The sequence below is a fragment of the Carcharodon carcharias genome, chromosome 5 (genome assembly GCF_017639515.1).
Source record: "Carcharodon carcharias isolate sCarCar2 chromosome 5, sCarCar2.pri, whole genome shotgun sequence".
NCBI classification, from domain to species: domain Eukaryota; kingdom Metazoa; phylum Chordata; class Chondrichthyes; order Lamniformes; family Lamnidae; genus Carcharodon; species Carcharodon carcharias.
The window spans coordinates 45430307-45451203 of record NC_054471.1 but is presented as its reverse complement, the minus strand read 5'-3'; the positions used below and the strand labels follow the sequence as shown (position 1 = coordinate 45451203).

The 20897-nt window shown below is 45.5% G+C and overlaps 1 protein-coding gene across 1 annotated transcript in view; it reads left to right on the top strand.

The window, feature by feature from the left end:
• Window positions 1–16665, top strand: part of LOC121277704 (G-protein coupled receptor 12-like) — a 30641-nt gene extending 13976 nt beyond the window's left edge. Inside the window, exon 3 of the mRNA XM_041187340.1 lies at window positions 15661–16665. Within this exon, the coding sequence (XP_041043274.1) occupies window positions 15661–16665 (1005 nt within the window). The remainder of the gene's footprint in view (window positions 1–15660) is intronic.
• Window positions 16666–20897: the final 4232 nt, after the last annotated feature.

Sequence of the window (20897 nt, the reverse complement as noted above, 5' to 3'; positions counted from 1 at the left end):
TAATTTATTTTATAAGGATCATCCATCAAAACTAAAGATAAACAACATTTCAATAATTCGGAATCTTTTCTAATTGACACCATTTCCTGTTTAATAAACAAGATCCCCAGTATAAAGCAAATGTATTCATTCTGTAATTATAATAATGAGTTACTAACTTCTATAAATGCATTTAATTCACTCAGTTCACTCTTTAAATGTCCCTTCAGGAAACATAAGTAATGTTGCAATATATTCAACTATTAAAGCAATGATTTCCTGAGTATTTGCCACAATAATTGCGACACATAAATTCTCTTTAATTTATTCTAAATTAACACTTAATACTAAATGATTGATGAAAGTTCCAAGTTTTCATTATTTATATTACAAGTTCCAATTGTAATATCCCTTTGCCGTTTAAATCTGAAATTGTGCTCTTTCAGACTCTATTTCAAAATTCCATTGAGGACTCTGCTTAGAAATTTGAATGAAGTCAATAGAGGTCAATAAGGAACATAAAAACTATAAGTAGGAAATGACACATGCCTGAGATAAAAATTGACTATCACTCGCACTTGGGCCAATTACCAACAGGCACATAGCCCTTCTGACCAGGGAGCCTGAGCCAAAAATTGGGCCTCAATCTGTATTTTAATAACTTCTGCAAGCTTCCGATGTCCATCTCCCATTTCAGAGGGAGAAATTTTGGGTGCTTCCCTCTCTAGCAGCAACCCTCAGGTAAGGCCTGGGGGAGGGTGGGAAGGACAACAGGGTGTTGTGGGGAAAGAATGTTCATGGGATGGCAGCAACCTTCAGGATTTCTTGGAGACAGGGAGGAGAAATCCCACTCCTGGGTGGAAGATTAATTTAGCTTATTGTTTTGATACTTACTTGGTTAAATTAATTGGTTAATTGGACTACATCCAGGCTTTGAAAATTTCAGCACAAGGGCCCTAAAACAGCAGTTAGACATATGCATGATGTAGCAAAAATGTAACTGAATCCCAGATACACAGCAACATCATAGTATTCTCCTTATACAGGAATATGCTCACAGATGGGGAATGGAGTTTTTACAATGGCCAGGATTTTGTGCCCCCGTTTGCGGTGGGTGTGCTCGGTGGCGAGATTGGAGAAACTCATGAGAAGACCCTAGTTGCATTTCCTGATGATGTAAATCCAAAACACCATCGACCATCGGGATACTAATTGTAATAAATTTATATCTAATTATTATGAACACATACCGGAATCATCCCCCCGTGCCAAATTTAAATCACATGTCGGCAGATTTCACGACGGTGTGATTTACAACTGCCTTTAAAAGTCGTGAGTCTCAACTTCAAGGGGAACTCAGAGGTGAGTGTACGCAACTTTGCACAGCGCTTTCAATGATCCCAGCAGCTCCACGGATTCAGAGGGGGCACAGGCAAGTTTCCACAGCAGCTTTTTCATGACTGGCTTGTGGTGCCAAGGCAAGGGCAACATTGCAAAGGGGGAAGGATGAAAAGGCAACCTCGGGGCAAGGGTGACAGTGTGATGGGGGTGGTCTTGGCAGCACCAACTGAAGTTTGAGCACAAACACATGCTGGAGGGCGGGGGAAGAAAACGGCCAGTCTAATGGCAAAACATCTCAAAGATGAGCGCTTCACTGCAGCTGAGAGTGTTCAGCCTGAGTTCAACTGACATGCTTGAAGACAGCCTAGTCAAGCAATTGTGCCCAGTCAAGCTGCACGTATTCCTTAAAGTGCCAATGAATGCTCCTCTACTGCATGTATGTTTCAAACTCGAATGAGTGCTATGGTGCTGCAGAACCATTGTACTTCTGGGCGAGCCTGAGGATCCTGTTGGGAAAGGTGGCTTTCGAACACTGACAGAGGCATGCACTCCTATGTTTCAGCTGACATTTAAAGTCATCCTCATGGTCCAAGCAAATCACGAAGCCTTGGAGTGTAAATTAGGACAATGCCTGCGCCTGAGATAAGAGTTCAGGATGCAGTCTAGTGGCCGAAGCTGTGGCCACACAGTTGTGTGATGTGGGGCAGTGCTGGGGGGGGGAATGGTGAGCCATCATATGCACTAAACACTGGGCACCCATGTCATGGCCTGGACTCTCCAGTATGCATTAAGGAGGCTTGAGGCACAGCCACATTTGGATGACTTGACCAAGAGTAGTCCTTAGGAGACAATTGCTGATCTTGCGTCTCTCTCTTTGATACTGCAGTGAGGAGACCATCAAGAACATAGAGCCTGGTGGTCTCCCTGTCTGCCTGATTGCTTATAGGCAGGAGAGAAGAAGGAGAAGAATGTGATGGGGATGCCTGGCTCACCAAAGAGAGGAGCAGAAATTTGAAGATCAAAGAGTGGCCTCCTCCACACACAGAGGATGAACCCCACAGATCCATTGTTCGTAGGCGCATCGCTAGACCCAGGGTCTATAGATGGCGCTACCTACAGATGAGCAAGAACTAGTGTCTCTGACGCCTGTGCATGTCAAGGGAACTTGTCATTCACATATGTCACCTTCTGCAGGATTTGGTACCACAAGACACGGAGGGCATCCACTGCATTAGCAGTTTAAGTTACAGCTGCGGTCAATTTCTATGTTAGTGACTCCTTCCAGGTCTCCACTGGGGACCTTTGTGGGATCTCACAAGCTTCCACTCACGAGTGTATTCAGGAGGTCATGGACACCCATTTTGGCAAGGCACACACCTTTATCAATTTTGACAGGGATCATGCAAGCAAATCAGATTTCTGGATTCCCACAGGTGCAGGGTGCAGCGACTGCACCCACGTGATTCTTAAATCTCCCTGGCAACAAGCAGTCCAGTATGTGGACCGCAAAGCTTCCACTCTCTCAATGTTCAGCTGGTCTGTGATCATAACAAACGGATCATGCAGGTATGTGCAAGGTACCCTGGAAGCATCCATAACTCGTACATCCTCAGCAGGTCTCAGATCCCTGACACCTTCCAGAGACAACACAGATTGCAGGGTTGGCTCCTCGGGGACAAGGGCAACCCAAAAAGGATGTGACTAATGACGCCCATGCGGTTGCCTCAGACGCCCGGTGAGAGAAGGTACAACAAAGCTGATGCTGCAAACGGGAGTTTGGTTGAGCACACCATTGACATCCTGAAAATGAGGTTCCGGTGCCTTGACAGACCTGGTGGAGAACTGCAGTACATTCCCCATAGGGTGTTGCATGTCATAGTGGCTTGCTGCATGCTACACAATCTGGTGATGCAAAGTGGGGAGGGCCTGGATGATGAGGAGAAGCAAGAGCTGCACATCTCCTCCAATGAGGAAGAAGTTGAAGGGGATGAGGGTGGTAAGATCCTGGAAGGTGAGGGTGCTAGCGATGAGGCCATCGCATTGGCCAGATAAGGCTGGAATTCTGGTGAGGCCCTCATTGCCACAAGACTCCAGGAGGACGATGACGAGATGCAGTGAGGACACTCCTGAGATTTTCACATTGCATCTGGGAATGTCTGACACCTGTCTGGCTGAAGGCAGCACAAATGCGCTCTGCGACGAGGCTCATATCATGGAGACGCTGCTGAGATACAGCAGTTGCATGGATTTTAAGACAACTTGATCCTTTGGCAGACTTCAGCACCACACCTTCACCTGTCAGGAATGGTGTTGAGATGGGGGGCAGCCCCGCCTTAAAGGTACTGAGAGCACACAGAGAACATCACGGAGCTCAGTGACGCTTGGGTACAAGGTTCTTGCAGCAAATGCAAGCCACATGGAGGTCCACACATCACTAATCTGGACAGCGACTTTGAAGCTGAACAATCACTGTGCCCAAAAGGTTACACACTGCACAGGGGAGAGGCCCTGGACTGCAACCATAGCCTTTGTTTTGTGCAGGAAACAAAGTTTCAATCTGATTGACACGAACACTGCTCAACATAACAAGGAGTCATAGACAAGGAGACATTCTTGGGAATGTATTTACAATGGTCAACATTAAGTAATAGTAATTAACATCCGTGCCCACATTGTGCAACAACATCTTCTTGACCTTTCTAACCCTGCAGCAACGTCTTGGTACTCCCCAACATCCACAGCAGAGGTGGAGGTGGCCTGCTGACTGCTATACCCTATTGTTTGTGATGACCTTGATGGGCGTCCTATGGAGGGCCGAGATCTGGAGGGCCCTGGCCTGCTTTTGGGGTCCTGCTGTGTGGCAGTGGCACTCTGCTGGGGTCTCAGGAAGAGGCAATTCGCATGGGCTGGACAATCCTGGAGTCACCTGGGTGGATGGCCCCAGGATGTGCACCTGCTGACCCTCCTCCCTATGGGTGCCTGAGGTCCCCTGGCTTACTCCTTAAAAAGAAGGGGCAGCTGGAGTGAGGTCAAGATGCCTGCCCCTTCTCGTGTTAACACTGATGAATGCCTGCAAGTGCCTCAGCGCAAGGGCCTGCAAGTCCCACAGCTCCTTCATCAGTGCAGAAACAATGTCCTGGACCAAGGTCTCCATGGCAGCCGCCATCCTACCATTGACCTCGGTGTGTCGGCATGCTGGTGCTATCACCTCACACTGAAGGCAGACAGACTCCTCCATCTTGCCTTGCAATCTGAGGAGTGCAGCAGACATCGCTTCCTGATGTTCCTGAGCTTGCCTTTGTAGCTCCGGCAATTGAGGTATGACTGAGTCCAGAGGGTCATTATCTGACTCAGGCTCAGCAGACTTCTGGCCTCCAGCAGTCCTCCGAGTGCCGTAAACCTGAGAAGTCCCTGCCTCCACCATCAGACAATGCAAAGTGCTCACTAGATTGTGACCCCGAGGCTACTCTAGAATTAGGTCCCAACGAAGTGTGTGTCTCAGTGCTGGTGGAGGCTGTGGGTGAGCACTGTGATGGGTCTTGAATGTCGGTGTCTGCGGATTCCTCTTCTGTGGTGTCCTTGGGGTTTGAGTCGAGGATCTGGCTTGTGGACCTCTATGGCAGATTCCCAGATGTGCCTGTGAAAGCAAGGAGAGATAATTAGTGCATGGCAGAGGATTGTGGAACAGGGTAACCCACTCACAGCTTGGTTGTCTGATGGATGTTGCACTGCTGGATCCTCACTTGGTAGAGAACCACCGACCTCACCGTCAGCACAGCAGCAGTCCAGATCCTCACCGGCCAACTGAATGACTCTATTTTCAAAGCCTGTGAGGACGTTAATGTTAGGCATTCCTCCATCAGTGTGTGACCTCTCCCTTTTGTTGTATGCCAGCTTGTCCTGCTTGAATGCAGATAGAGAGAGTATAAGCAGGGTGCCTGCCAGGCCAGATGAAAAGGAAGTGTGGCATGTGTGGGTGCTGAGTGGTACCATGGATGGGGTGAGGACATGATCCGCAGGGCAGATGAAGGTGTGGGTGAGAGAGTGAATGGTGATGTCCCTTGAACTGGCAGTGAGTAAGATCCCTGTGGATGTGAGATGGGTTTGTGAGTGTGTGAATTGAAGGCAATGAGAAGAGTGACTTACTCTGACAGAATGGAAGAGATCATTCATCCTCTTTTGGCATTGGGTGGCTGCCTTCTTTTTGCAGGGCATTGGCACTGACCACCACTGCCACTGCCAGCCAAGCTGGATTGGTGACCTTGTTTGCTGGTCTTCGCCCAGAGTGGGGGTAGAGGACTTCATGGCAGGTCTCCACTGTGTCCAGCAGGTGCTTGAGGGAGGCCTTGCTAAATTTGGGAGCAGCATGCTTCCTCCCTTTGGCAGCCATGACTTTCCAGCAGCTTCCGATCCCTTAGAGAGTGCTAGGTCTGTGCAGGGGTGCCCTTTAAATATGGCGCCTGGATTACTGAAGGCCTGAGGTAACAGCGAGGTGGGTGAATCAGAGGCCACCCAGCCAGCGATCCGACATGAAACCAGTGCCGCTGCAATTTTTTAAAAGTGCCACGTGATATGGCAGAAAAGCCACCTTTGCCGTTGGCAGGTCAAATGCCCATTCCCCTGCCTGTTTTCAGACTTTGCTGATTTCTGGGATGATTCTGCTCAATGTGTGCAGGACTTCTTTCTTACCCAGTATTTTTTTCTTACATACAAGGTAAGAGAGAAGTCCTGCGCACATTGTAAAAACTCCATTCCCAGTCTGGGTCTAATAATGGAAAATGAATCGGAATAGATCAGAGAAACAGGGAAAATCTAAACAATACTGATCACAACAAAATAAGGCTTAAGATAAAGGATAAGGAGGACTTAAGTAAGACCAAGATCAAAGTAACAAATGGGGAAGAAAAGCTAAGAAGAAGTATGGAGTCAGTGGCTAAGGAACAGAGTTTGTGGTGGGGATCAAATACAATGGCTTCAGTCTTCTCAATATTTGGGGAGATTGGACGACATATCTGCTCAACCAGTGCAAGATGTCAGTACAAGCAGACTGACAATTTAAAGAGAGTGAGAGATTGAGAGAGGTGGCAGGAGGAAAAGTTTGGTGACCTTAATGTACATGTGGAGCCTGACTCTGAAGAAGAGCCATATCGACTTGAAACATTAACTCTGTTTTTCTCTCCACAGATGCTGTTAGACTTGCTGAGTTTTTCCAGCATTTTCTGTTTTTGTTTCAGATTTCCAGCATCTGCAGTATTTTGCTTTTATCATAAGCCTTTATGGGATTTCAGGGGTAACTGAGCACAAATTGAAATGATAAAGAAATAAGGACAAAATTGAAACAAAAGTAATAGACATAATATATAAAAAAATAAAAATCAGGAAAGGAACACAATAAACACACAGGTAATCACAGCAAAATTGGAGAAATATTAGATAATTACTTTGCCCTGCATTTACCAGGGAGACTAACATGGTGGACATGACATTAGAAAAAGAGATCAAAAGAGATATAAAGACACTTAAGACAGGAAGATGGAGATAATTGATAAACTAATCAAATTTAGAAATGATAAAACCCCCAGACTAGATGGATTGCATCATCCGTGTGTAATAAGAGGGTTAAGGAAAAAGAGACTGAGCAGTGACCTGATAGAGGTCATTAAGATTATGAAAGAGTTTAATAGGGTGGACATAGAGAAGATATTTCTACTTACAATCAAGACCAGAGTTATCATAGAACGCTTACAAGTACAGAAAGGAGCCATTTGGCTCATCCTGTCCATGCCGACTCGAGAAGAGCAACTCAACTTGTCTTATTTCCCTACCTTTTCCCCAAACACCTACAGATTTTTTCTGTTCCATTTGAAAGCCATGATTAAATCTGCCTCCAGTCTCAGGCAGTGCATTCCATATCTTAACCAATCACTGTGTAAAAGGTAGTCATTCCTCCTGTTGCCTTTGGTTCTTTTACTATTCACCTTAAGTTGGTGCTCTCTGGTTCGCGAACCATTTTACCTTATCTACTCTGAGTGGGCCCCTCATTATTTTGAACACCTCTAACAAATCCCTCAATCTTCTCTTCTCGAATGGATATTGGAGTCATCAATATACGATACTTAACCCCTTAACATTCTCAGCTACCATTTGAAAAAACACCAAAATCTCAAGCTTTGCTTAAGAGCTGTAAAAACTCATCTCCAGCAATATCATAGTGCATCTCTGCTGTAACTTTTAAATTACTTGTATACCTTTCAAATAATAGTGTGCACAACACTGTACGCAATATCCTAATAGTGGCCTTATTAAGATGGTGGACAAGCTCAAAATTATCTCTTTGGTTTTGTATTCAATGCCTCTGGATACTTATCGGGGTTTGTGTTTGCCTTTTTCAGGGCCTTATCTATTTCTGCTGCCACCATTAATAGTCTGTATATTTGCACAGCAAGATTCATCTACCCCTGAAAACTGAAGAGAATAAGGAGCAATTGCTCCTTTTCTGTGTTTGATGTGTGTTGATTTTTCACCATTTGTCACCTTTGTTCTTTCCAATCTTACTAAATGGCTGTTTATTTTTCAATCTTTTGTTTTGATGAGTTACATAGCTGCTATAACCTGTCAATTCTCTTTACCTGCTGTGTATTTCCAGGGGTTTTCTGATTTTATTGCTGACTTTCAGAAAACAGCGCTGAGAGGTCTTATTTGACTCATTTTTCCATTCTAATTAATGCTATTCTATAGTATAAATTCATGTAGTTTACCAACAACTGAAATCTAACTGGCTTATAGTTTCTTGACTGAATCATGTCTCTTTCTTTTGAGGAGGGGGTGTGGGTGGGTGCCATAGTGAAGAGTCTCATCTGCCACTGTCTTAATAAAAATTTAATGGACATTCCAAAGTCAGTGAGCATGGCTCAGTATGTCCATGTATGGACCTGCTGTAACCGGGCAGAGAGTGACATAGAAGTTGGTAATATAATCCAATCTGTGGCCCCACTTTGCACTCTGGTAGGGGGGTTGTCATATAACTGGCCTGAGTCAAAGTTATTTGGTTTAATCAAGCAACCTAACTAAAACAGAAACTGGATGGTGTGTTTATTTTTTTTTGTGTCTTCAAATATGGCAGCTCTGCTCATTCCAGTCCTGTTTATATGTGATGGAAATTGAAAGAAAAGATAGAACGACTTAAATTTATATAGTGCCTTTCAGAATCTCAAGATGTCCCAAGTGCTTGACAGTCAGTGTACATTTGAAGTGTGGCCATCATTGTACTGTAGGAAACTCAGGAGCCACCTGGTACACAGCAAGCTCTCAGAAATAGCAAAGTGACAATGATGAGATAAACAGTTTTTGTGAACACAGAATCACAGTGCAGAAGAGACCATTTGGCCCATCAAGTCTGCACTGACACGTGAGAAACACCTGACCTACCTACCTAATCCAGTTTACCAGCACTTGGCCCATAGCCTTGAATGTTATGATGTGCCAAGTTCTCATCCAGGTGCTTTTTAAAGGATGTGAGGCAACCCGCCTCCACCACCCTCCCAGGCTGTGCATTCTAGACCATCACCACCCTCTGGGTAAAAAGGTTTTTCCTCTCATCCCCCCTAAACCTCCTGCCCCTCACCTTCAACTGATGCTCCCTTGTGACTGACCCTTCACCTAAGGGGAACAGCTGCTCCCTATCCACCCTGTCCATGCCCCTCATAATCTTGTAAACCTCGATCAGGTCGCCCCTCAGTCTCCTCTGCTCCAACAAAAACAACCCAAGTCTATCCAACCTCTCTTCACAGCTTAAATGTTTCATCCCAGGCAACATCCTGGTGAATCTTCTCTGCACCCCCTCCAGTGCCATCACATCCTTCCTATAATGCGGTGACCAGAACTGTACACAGTACTACAGCTGTGGCCTCACCAAGGTTCTATACAACTTCAACATGACCTCCCTACTTTAGTAATCTATGCCTCGATTGATAAAGGCAAGTGTCCCATATGCCTTTTTCACCGCCCCACTAACATGCCCCTCTGCCTTCAGAGATCTGTGGACACACACGCCAAGGTACCTTTGTTCCTCAAAACTTCCCAGTGCCATATTGTTCATTGAATACTTCCTTGTCAAATTACTCCTTCCAAAGTGTATCACCTCACACTTTTCAGGGTTAAATTTCATCTGCCACTTATCTGCCTATTTGACCATCCTGTCTATATCTTCCTGTAGCCCAAGACACTCATCATCATTGTTAACCACCCGGCCAATCTTTGTGTCATCCGCAAACTTACTAATCCTACCCCCTACATAGTCATCTATGTCGTTTATATAAATGACGGATAATAGGGGACCCAGCACAGATCCTTGTGGTACACCACTGGACAATGGCTTCCAGTTACTAAAGCATCCTTCTGTCATCACCCTCTGCCCCCTACAACTAAGCCATTTTGAATCCACCTTATTAAATTATCCTGTATCCCATGTGCATTTGCCTTCTTTATAAGTCTCCCATGTGGGACCTTGTCAAAGGCTTTGCTGAAATCCATATAAACTACATCAACTACACTACCCTCATCGACACACCTGTCAATGCCTCAAAAAATTCAATCAAATTTGTTAGACATGACCTCCCCCTGACAAAGCCATTTTCACTATCCCTGATCAAACCTTGCCTCTCCAAGTGGCGATAGATACTCTCCTTCAGAATTTTCTCCAATAGTTTCCCTACCACTGACGTGAGACTCTTGGCCTGTAGCAGGGTGATGTTGCGTGAGGGAAAAATATTAAGCAGGATACCAGGGAAAACTTCCATGCTCTTCCTCAACATAGTGCTTTGGGATATTTCACAACCAGGCTTCAGTGTAATGTCTCATCCAGAAGACAGCACTTCCAACAGTGCAGTTCTCCCTCTGCACTGTATTGGAGTGTCAGTCTATGGCCTGAATCTTTGGCTTGGCGAGTGTGGGCGGGACCCACTTGCCAGGCGTAAAATGACACGGGGTGATGTCGGGCGTGCGTCATTTAGATTTTTAGTTTGACAGGCACGCAGCCGAGTCGGCTGCATGCACATTAAAGTGTCAAAGGCCTATTAAGGCCATTTAAAAAGGCAATTAAGCAATTACCTGAGGTGCTTGTCCAACCTTAATGTTGGCGGGCAGGCGAAGAGCCCAGGTGGCCTTTGCATTTTTCATGGAACCTCATCCACAGGCGGGATGAGGTTTCATCAATGATTTAAAATTTTCACACAAATTTTTATTAAAATTAATGCACATATCCCAGCTCATGTGCCAAATTTCAAATGAGAAGACGTCATAAAAATTATTTCTCCATATTATTAACCTTTTAAAACTTAAAACTTATCTCCCTGAGGCACAGAGGTGCCTCAGGGAGATTTCTGCGCTCTTTCTCGCACTCACGACTCAGGCAACCCCGCCGCCCGCACAGGGAGGGCACAGCGCTTCCGGGTGCGCATTACACTGGGCGGGCCTGAATTGGCACGCCCACGTAAAATGGCAGCGCGGACCTGATCGGGGCGCCAATCGGGTCCACGCCCGCCCCCACACAACCCCCCCCCCACCACATTGGGGGGGATAATTCTACCCTATGTTTTGTGCTTAAGCCTCTGGGGTTGTGAACCCACAAGCTTATAAATTAAAGACAGCATGGGTGCTACCATTTATCCACAGCTAAGACCTAATGAAGATTGGAAAATTGGGGCGACAAAACTCTGCAAATTATCACATAGTGGATTCTGAAAACTTGTGATGCAACTGACACCAGTAAAGTGGAAAAGTAGAATTGTGTTCTCCTTCAACACAATGCTGCAGAGAAATGGTTTGAGGTGTTTATGGCTTGTGCTGTAATGTATGAGGAACAGCACACAATGATTTTCCTGTGACATTTCCCCATTACTTTCCTGAAAGCTATTGGAACCTTTTCAGACCCCTTCAGCCATGTTTGACAGATGCTTTCATGATGTGAGTTTCATGCAATATGTTCATGGCTACTGCACGGTGTCCATGGTGTTGAATAGCCTCTGAATGCTGAAGGAGGAAACTCCCAACTGGGCCTTGAGGCACTGGAGAAACAGACTGGTCCAAGAAATAATTGTGTACAGTACTGTACCTGCCATCCTGCCCTCCCCCAAATCAGGTTCTTTATATAATGATGCTTGCATATCTACCAATCTGGACCTGTGGCAGGTACTGAGGGAACTAAGAAGAGGGAAAAGTCTACTTGGCCTCGCCCTCACCAATCTTCACATTAACAATACAGTTCATTGTGTGACACTACCACCATGCTAAGTGGATAGATTCAGAACAGACCCAGCAGCTCAAAACTGGGCATCTATGAGGCACTGAGGGCCATTGAAATTGTATTCAACCATAATCTATAACTTCATGGACCAGCATATTCCCCACTCTACCATTACCATCAACCCATGTGACAGCCTGGTTCAATGCAGAGTGCAGGAGCAGCACTAGGCATACCTAAAAATGAGGTGTCAATCCAGTGAAGCTACAACACAGGATGGCATGCATGCCAAACAGCTTAAACAGCAAGTGATAGACAGATTTACATGATTTCTCAACAAATCAGATTAGATCAATGCTCTGCCACATCCAGCTATGATTGGTGGTGGACAATTATACAACAAACTGAGGAGGAGGCTCCATAAATATCCCCATCCTCAATTATGCCAGAGCCCAGCATGTCAATGCAAACCACCAAGATGAAGCATTTGCAACCATCTTCAGCCGGGTGGATGATCCATCTTGGCCTCCTCCTTAGGTCCCCAATGTCACAGTTGCCAGTTTCAATTCACTATGCTTCATATCAAGAAATGCTTGAGGGTACTGCATGCAGCAAAACCATGAGACTAGAGAGGGCTGCACACTTGTACAATCTGTTCCAGTACAGCCACAATACTAGCATTTGCCTGACAATGTGGAAAATTGTCCAGGTATATCCCAATGACAAAAAGCAGCACAAATCCAGCCTGGACAGGTATCAGCCTATCAGTCTATAGTTTATCCTCAGCATGGTGTCATCAACAGTGCTATCAAGCACCACTTACACAACAAGAACCTGCTCACTGATGCTCAGTTTAGATTTTGCCAGGGTCACTCAGTTCCTGACCTCATTACATTTCTGGTCAAAGCATGGACAAAAGAGGTGAACTAAAGAGATGGGGTGAGAATGGCTGCCCTTGATATCAAGGCTGCATTTGGCTGAGTGTGGCTTCAAAGAACCCTAGCAAAATTGAAGTCAGTGGGAATTAAGGGGAAACTGCCTACTGGTTAGAGTCATATTTTGCCCAAAGGAAGATGGAGGTATGGTTGTTGGAAATCAATCATCTAAGCCCCAGGACATCACTGCAGGAATTCTCAGGGTAGGGCCTAGCCCCAAACACCTTCAGCTGCTTCATCAATGACCTTCCTTCCATCATAATGTCAGAAGTGGGGATTTTCATGGATTCGTGGCTCCTTAGATACTGAAGCAGTACATGTCCATATGCAGCAAGACCTGATAATATTCAGGCTAGTGCTGATAAGTGGTGACTAACATTCACACCACAAAAATGTCAGGCAATGACCATCTCTCCTTGACATTCAATAACATTACCATCTCTGAACCCCCGCCATCAACATCCTGGGGGATACCATTGACAAGAAACACAATTGAACTAGCCATATAAATACTGTGGCTAAATGGGCAGGTCAGAGCCTGGGAATTCTGTCACAAGTAACTCAGTTCCTGACTCTAAAATCTGTCCACCATCTGGAAGGCACAAGTCAGGAGCATGATGGAATACTTTCCACTTGCCTGAAAGACTGCAGTTCCAACAACACTCAAGAAACTCAATACCATCCAAGACAAAGCAGCCCGCTCGATTGGCACCCCACACACCATCTTAAACATTTACTCCCTCCACACAGTGGCAACAGAGTGTACCATCTACAAGATGCGCTGTAGCAACTCGCCAAGCCCTCTTCAATGCCACCTTCCAAACCTGTGACCTCCACCACCTAGAAGGTAAAGGGCAACAGACAGATGGGAACACCACCACCTGGAAGTCCCCCTCAAAGTCAGTCACTATCCTGACTTGGAAATATATCCCCATTCCTTCACTGTCGTTGGGTCAAAATCCTGGAACTCCCTCCTTAACAGCTCGGTGGGTGTACCTACACCACATGGACTGCAGCGGCTCAAGAAAGCAGCTCACCACCACCTTCCCATGGGTAATTGGGCACAGGCAATATATAAACAGAATCACCTGGAAAAACTCAGCAGGTCTGGCAGCATAGGCGGAGAAGAAAAGAGTTGACGTTTCGAGTCCTCATGACCCTTCAACAGTTTTGAAACGTCAACTCTTTTCTTCTCCGCCGATGCTGCCAGACCTGCTGAGTTTTTCCAGGTAATTCTGTTTTTGTTTTGAATTTCCAGCATCCGCAGTTTTTTTGTTTTTATCACAGGCAATATATGTTGGTCTTGTCAGTGACGCTCACATCCCTTGAAACAATAAAAAAAAATCGACACTGAAACAGGGACGATCCTCCATTTATTTAGGACACACACAATCAACACCGCAGTAAGTTAATGGTCAGAGCAATGGTCAGAGCTGGCAATATGAGGACTGGTGGAATCTTGGTGTCGGACTCGCGGCTGTAGTGTGAGCGCACTTTTCTGTTTACGTCTTAAATCGCCTCCTTTAGATTGACGATAAATTTGCATTTCTTCTGGCCACGCCCCAGTTCACTAAACTATTTCCACTTGTTTCAGATGAATGAAGCTGCCTTGGCGAGGTACAATTTCGCATTGCAATGTAACAAGATGTGGCGCTTTCCTGATCTGATCGCTGTCATTCCTACATGTCTAGGTTAAGTTTAACTAACGTTCCCCCTGGTTGGTGTTATTATGGGGACATCTCAACAGCGCCAAGCGTGGTGCTTACATTTGTATTTGCTTTCGCTTTGCATATTATTACCAATGTGTGACTGGTTCCGTCTGAGAAAGATAAGGGACGTGCAAATAAGCATTGATCCCCTGGGATAAAATGGATGAGCATAAATAGTGACTCTGTGGAATAATTGTGATTGCATCAGCCAGACCATAAAAGACACAGCAATTCGGCAATATCAGCGCTGGGATGGTGTTACCAATTTACATTGGGACATTTAAAGATAGCCAGTAAGACAATGCGACCTAATTCCGGGCTGTGATTGTTTATTAGGTACGGGTATTGAAATTCAAATAGCATAGGGAGACTCCGGCATTTAAACTCTCACAGCCATCGGGGATTATTCTATGTAAAAACCTCGAGGGAAACGTAATCGAGTTGAAATCTCTTCTGAACTGGAGGGTATTTTATCACGTGTAGAATAATGGGTGATATAATTGCAGGCAATGATAGGAGACGTGGCTGTTCTGCGCCCTCCTTTGCAGTATGAACGCCTGTTCCTTGCTGTGTGATTTGGTGGCCCCATTGAGGATGCTTTGATATTGGCAGTGTGAGCCCCGTGACTACCAAGCACAGGCTGACGTCAGGGTAGGAGTGAAGCTGCCATCAATTCGAACAGCAACAACCTGCACCTCTCTCCTCCGTCATAAACTCCAGCCCACACCTCCCAGGCCGCCGGCTGCATCTCTCAAGCCGGCTCTCGGCCTTTACACGTCTCTAACTGGAGCCCACAGGGAGGGGAGGGGAGGGGGGGTGAGGGGTGGGGGGAGAAACGCTGTGTTCCTTCATCTCCATCAAAACGATCCGACCAGCCAGGAGGAAGGAACATCACGGATGCCCCAGCTTGTTGCCCAGCTGTGAGCGGTAAGTGGAAAAGTACAGGGCTGGTTTCTTTCTGGGGAACTGAGAGTGTATGAATACAAAGCATATGTGTGTAGTGTTGAATCGTCCTCATGCCTGAAGCCCAGGGAAGAATGTGCACGGGATGAGAGACTAACAGATTTGCAATCAGATTCAGACCGCTGTGCTGTCGCCTTGTCAAACCCCTTAAAGGATATTTCAGCACCATGGTCAGCGCATTGTCTTTACCTTTAGCCTCTGCTGTTCCCTTTCGCACCCAATCCGCTCCTTTTCACGCTTCATTTTTAAATTGTTTAAACGTCTTGCTTGAAATCTGTCAGCTTATATCGCGATGCCAAAAGGGCCGATTTTAGAACTTGTCTGTTTACTATCCAGTCTGGATCGCCCAGTCCGCCTGTTTAGAAATCACAGTCACGTCCATTCTCACCTAGCTGCTCCCCAATCCCCCACCCACCACCACCCCCCGCACCGGCTACAGATGTATTTGCACTTTGCTCAGGTCTGCTGTTTAATCTGGCCGTTTTGATTTCAGGAACACAGTAACGGGAAAGAGATGGGGGAAATCTCCTCTGCGAATGAAACTGTTAACCTGTCCAGCTGGTTGGAAGCCCTGGACATCAACTCTTCCCTAGAGCTGCAATCGCAGGTGCCGCGGCTCTCGGTGGATCCTTGGGATGTGATGCTGTGTATTTCAGGGACTGTCATCGCTTGTGAAAATGCCCTGGTGGTGGCTATTATATTCTATACTCCGACATTACGAACACCAATGTTTTTATTGATCGGGAGCCTGGCGATGGCGGATCTCCTGGCCGGACTTGGCTTGATCCTGAATTTCTTTTTCCATTATCTGATTCACTCGGAGACGATCAACCTCATCACCGTGGGTTTTTTAGTCGGCTCCTTCTCCGCCTCTGTGAACAGTCTGTTGGCCATAACGATCGACCGCTACCTTTCACTGTCTAACGCATTAACTTACTATTCCGAAAGGACCGTAGCCTATATTCACAGCATGCTGGCCGTTGCTTGGGGCGTTTCTGTGTGCCTGGGATTGCTTCCTATCCTGGGCTGGAACTGTCTAAAAGACGCATCTACCTGCAGCATCGTGAAGCCTCTGACAAGGAGTAACTTGACTCTTCTGTCAATTTCTTTCTTTCTGATCTTTGTCATTATGTTACACCTTTACATTAAAATATGCAAAATTGTGTGTCGACACGCCCACCAGATTGCCCTACAACAACACTTCTTTGCCACATCTTACTACGTGACCACAAAGAAAAGTGTCTCCACTCTTGCCATCATTGTTGGCACCTTCGGGACAAGCTGGCTGCCTTTCGCCATTTACTGCCTGGTTGGGGACCATGCCTACCCGACCGTATATACGTATGCCACCCTCCTCCCTGCTACCTACAACTCCATGATCAACCCCATCATTTATGCTTTCAAGAATCAGCAAATCCAGAAAGCTACTTGGGTTCTGTTTTGTGGCTGCTTCCAGTCCAACTCCTCTTTCCAATCAAGGTCACCAAGTGACGTCTAGGTGTCTATCCCCTTGCTGTGTCTGGGCACCTGGCATTATCAGGGTGGTTGCCTTTTTAACTGCCCTGTTAACACCAGTAAAGAGGCCAATGGCATTTTGAAAGGGCTTTCTTGCTGGATTCCCACCGGCTGGCTCCAATTGCCATTTTAGTTTCCACGAGCGTGTGTTTAAGTTCCACGGGTGTTGGAGCCAAAGAAGCCCATCCAAGTCATTTAGAGTTGTTTTCCAAACAAGCCTCCACTCTCTGCCATCGCAACCCACGCTTACCTCGCGGGGGGGTTGGGACCGGCCCAGTGCTGGAAACTTCAAGCTAGCTAGCTGTGTCGGGAGTCGTGGGACCCCTTTGGCACCCCTCAGTTCATTGGCCTGGTGGGAATCAGACAGCCTGCTCCTAAAGATCAAGTTCGGCCGCCTAAAACGGCTGTTCAATAGGGCAATCCACCCAATTTTCCTTTACATTGATTTGAGAGAAAGTTAGACGGGATTTCTTTTTAAATAAACTGGCAGCTGTGCCCGAGGTTGGCGGGAGTGGGGGCTGGTTAAACCCAGGCAGCTGTACTTTGTGGAGCTGGAAGAAAAGCTGCTGCCTCCCTAAATATCCACTAAAATACACGTGTCAATATTTCTCTGGCTGTTTACTGCGCGGGCAGATCCTCTCCGAGACTGAAAACAGAAATAAAAACTCAACAAGCCTTGCAGAATCTGTGGAGTTGCCGTTCCAGGATGCTTACTCCTCGTCCCCACTCAAGGCCAGTGTACGGTGGGCGCACACTCCGCCCATGCGGTCCTTAAAATTGCAATCGGAATATTAAACTATGTTAGAACTTCCCGCCTGTTTCAGATGGTGATCTACCCACCCACCCCCCGCCCCTTCTAAATGGCGATGTCTGGAAGTGCCAAGGTTAGCGCAGTGAGGAGTTTCCCCATCCCATTTCCCAATCCCATTCCTGCCCCGTTAACCCCAGCTTCAGCGGGTTAAATGTCGACCCACGGGCTCTGTGGAGCCACTTTAATTGACTCCCGACAATAAAGATATGAGGAAAACATTTACTTGATGGAACTTGTTCGAAAAGTTCCAGTATCTCCAAAGTTACAGTCTGATGAACAACATGACAAGTATTGAACTGAACAGGCACTTTATTTGTAGCGATCTGCTCCGCCCCTTTGGGTGAACTGTACTGTAAATATTGATGGTAGCCTGCAACATATTCTATTTTTGTGTATTAATTGCATTAATGTCGTGAATCCGAGTGCATATTTTGTTTACTGTGAAAATAAAGGTCTTTTTGTACATGAACCATACATAACGACTGATCTGTTGTGTGACGGGCGATTCATCCCCACATTTCGGAATCTTGCGCAACTTTTAAGCAGATGTCAGTCAAGACAAAAACGCCATCGAAATCTTGAAGTCAGTGCAGACCAAGGGAATATTTTATAACAGGCAATTCAGACAGATGGAGTGTTCAGTAACAGCGACGAGGCTGGTTGTGTTACATTCAATAGTCGCTGGGGTGGAACGTCTCATTCTGAATAAGTCAAATGTTAGTTAGAAAACAACAGCGAATCACAACTGAGCTGGTGGGGACTTAACCAATGAACAAGTAGCAAGGAAACAAAAACCCGCCAATCAGGAAGTCTCAAAGAGGTATAAGCCTTCCAATCAAGAATCAGAAGTTAACCTTTAGCAATAAAATATCAGGTACGTTGATGTGGGGGCTGAAACCCAGGCAGCTGTACTTTGTGCTTTAAATCATTTTGACTGCCATCTTGTTCCTAAAACCTGAAACACGTAAAAATATACAATCGGTAAAAATGCTAAGATTATAATTGAAATACATTCTGTGGTTGAAATCTTTCCAGTAAGACCTGCTCCCCCTTCAGAGGCCTGAAATTTTGAATTAGCGCAGCTTTCTTGAATGAATAGGACCAGCCACATAATATGGATGAATAGGACCAGCTACAACTACCAGGATGATCATTGTAAACGTGAGTAAGCAGACAGACTCCTGCAAAGGGTTGCAGAACTGGCCCCCTTCGCAAATATTATGAACGCTGCCACATTTTGGAACAAAGTCTGTAACTGGAATGTTTTCATCACTGACATCAGAACTGGTCATTCACCGAGAATGCCATCCTATTGTTTTGTTTCCATAAAAAAAAATTAAAAATACTTTATTTATAAAATATCTGGAAGAACATTACAAAACATTTCTAAATGGCCATCACAAAAAGTACAATCAGATTCAACTTTTACGCATGGATCAGGAGGTGCTTCAATACAATCAATGAATATTATAATCATTTCAATATGGTCATTACAGACAGTCAGACAATGGTATTGGAGTTATCAACATACATCATGTTGCACTCTGAGGTGCTTCAATACAATTATAATACAATTAGTATTCAATGCATACATTCATTGTGAGCGGTACAGCCCGAGGGGCTCTCAACAGTTCCCAGCCCCTCAGTGCACAATGACAGCAAGGTCTTAGACAGCGTCCTTTCCCCATTGCACCTTTGCGGTGGCTGCCCCAAGCTTTAGCGCATCCCTCAGCACATAGTCCTGGACATAAAAATATATGTTATTCATAAAATTTATAAAAATACATTACATAAGGTGCAAACCAGATCAGTTTATTCCAATACAAAAACAGAATTACCTGGAAAAACTCAGCAGGTCTGGCAGCATCAGCGGAGAAGAAAAGAGTTGATGTTTCGAGTCCTCATGACCCTTCAACAGAACTAGGTGAATCCAAGGAAGGGGTGAAATATAAGCTGGTTTAAGGTGTGTGTGTGTGTGTGTGTGTGTATGTGTGTCTGGGGGGGGCGGGGGTGGGGGGAGGTGGGAGTTGGGTGGGGGGAGAGAAGTGGAGGGGGGGTGGTGTGGTTGTAGGGACAAACAAGCAGTGATAGAAGCAGATCATCAACAGATGTCACAGACAACATCTTTTGATGATCTGCTTCTATCACTGCTTGTTTGTTCCTACAACCACACCACCCCCCTCCACTTCTCTCCCCCCGCCCAACTCCACCCCCCCCCCACCCTCCCACACACACACACACACACACACACACACCTTAAACCAGCTAATATTTCACCCCTTCCTTGGATTCACCTAGTTCTGTTGAAGGGTCATGAGGACTCGAAATGTCAACTCTTCTTCTCTGCTGATGCTGCCAGACCTGCTGAGTTTTTCCAGGTAATTCTGTTTTTGTTTTGGATTTCCAGCATCCACAGTTTTTTTGTTTTTATCTCTCAGTTTATTCTAATGCTGTATGTTACTCACTACTTTACAATTACAGTTAATATTTATAAGACTCATTTCATGTCAAATCTACAATCCGAGGGGTTTTACCCAGTTTCCAGCTCCTCAGTGCACCATGGCATTAGACGATGGCCTTTCCCCTTTGCCCTTTTGCAGTGTCTGGAAAGCCATCTTGTTTGCATACCTTCCCATTTCACCAATAGAAAAGAACTGATGGTAGTAAAGAACCAGGAGGGCTGTTATGAGAACCAGTGACACACTTTGAAGGAAAATATGTTTTTCAATTAAAAGCGCCACAGCCATCAAATATTTCAAACTCTTCTCCAGATAGCCATGAAGGGAAAATTCATGCAAATACATACAAGGGTTTGTCTCATGTAACTATCCAGCTTGTGTGTACCAATTTCTTTGTTTATGAGGGACATACTTCATTGCCTGGACACATCTTTCACAAACAACATTCCAAACTATTTTATCAATCATGTAAATCTTTCCTCCAATCCAATATCCCCTCTCCATGTATCCTTGGCTAATACGATCAAACATTGGTATGAATCTGAATTAGGATTCTGATTCCAGGTTTACTTAGGACTAGTCCTTCCTGTGATGTGGAAAGTATAATTTCCACTTATAGATGAGGAAATGACTTGGAACTTCTTCGCTGTTCCTTCACTCTCGCTGGGTCACAAACCTGGAAGTCCCTTCCTAACAGCACTGTGGGTGTACCTACACCAAATGGACTGTCGGGGTTCAATAGATGGCTCAGCACCATATTCTCAAGGGCAATTAGCATTGGGCAATAAATGCTGGCCTACACATGATGCTCACTTCCCACAAAAGAATATTTTGAAAAACCTATACGGTTGAAGCAAGTACTAGTTACAGGAAATGAATTGCTTTTGTGGCCACATGTAGGGAGCTGTGACAGTCAATATGCCCACAGCAAGTCCTGAGAAACAG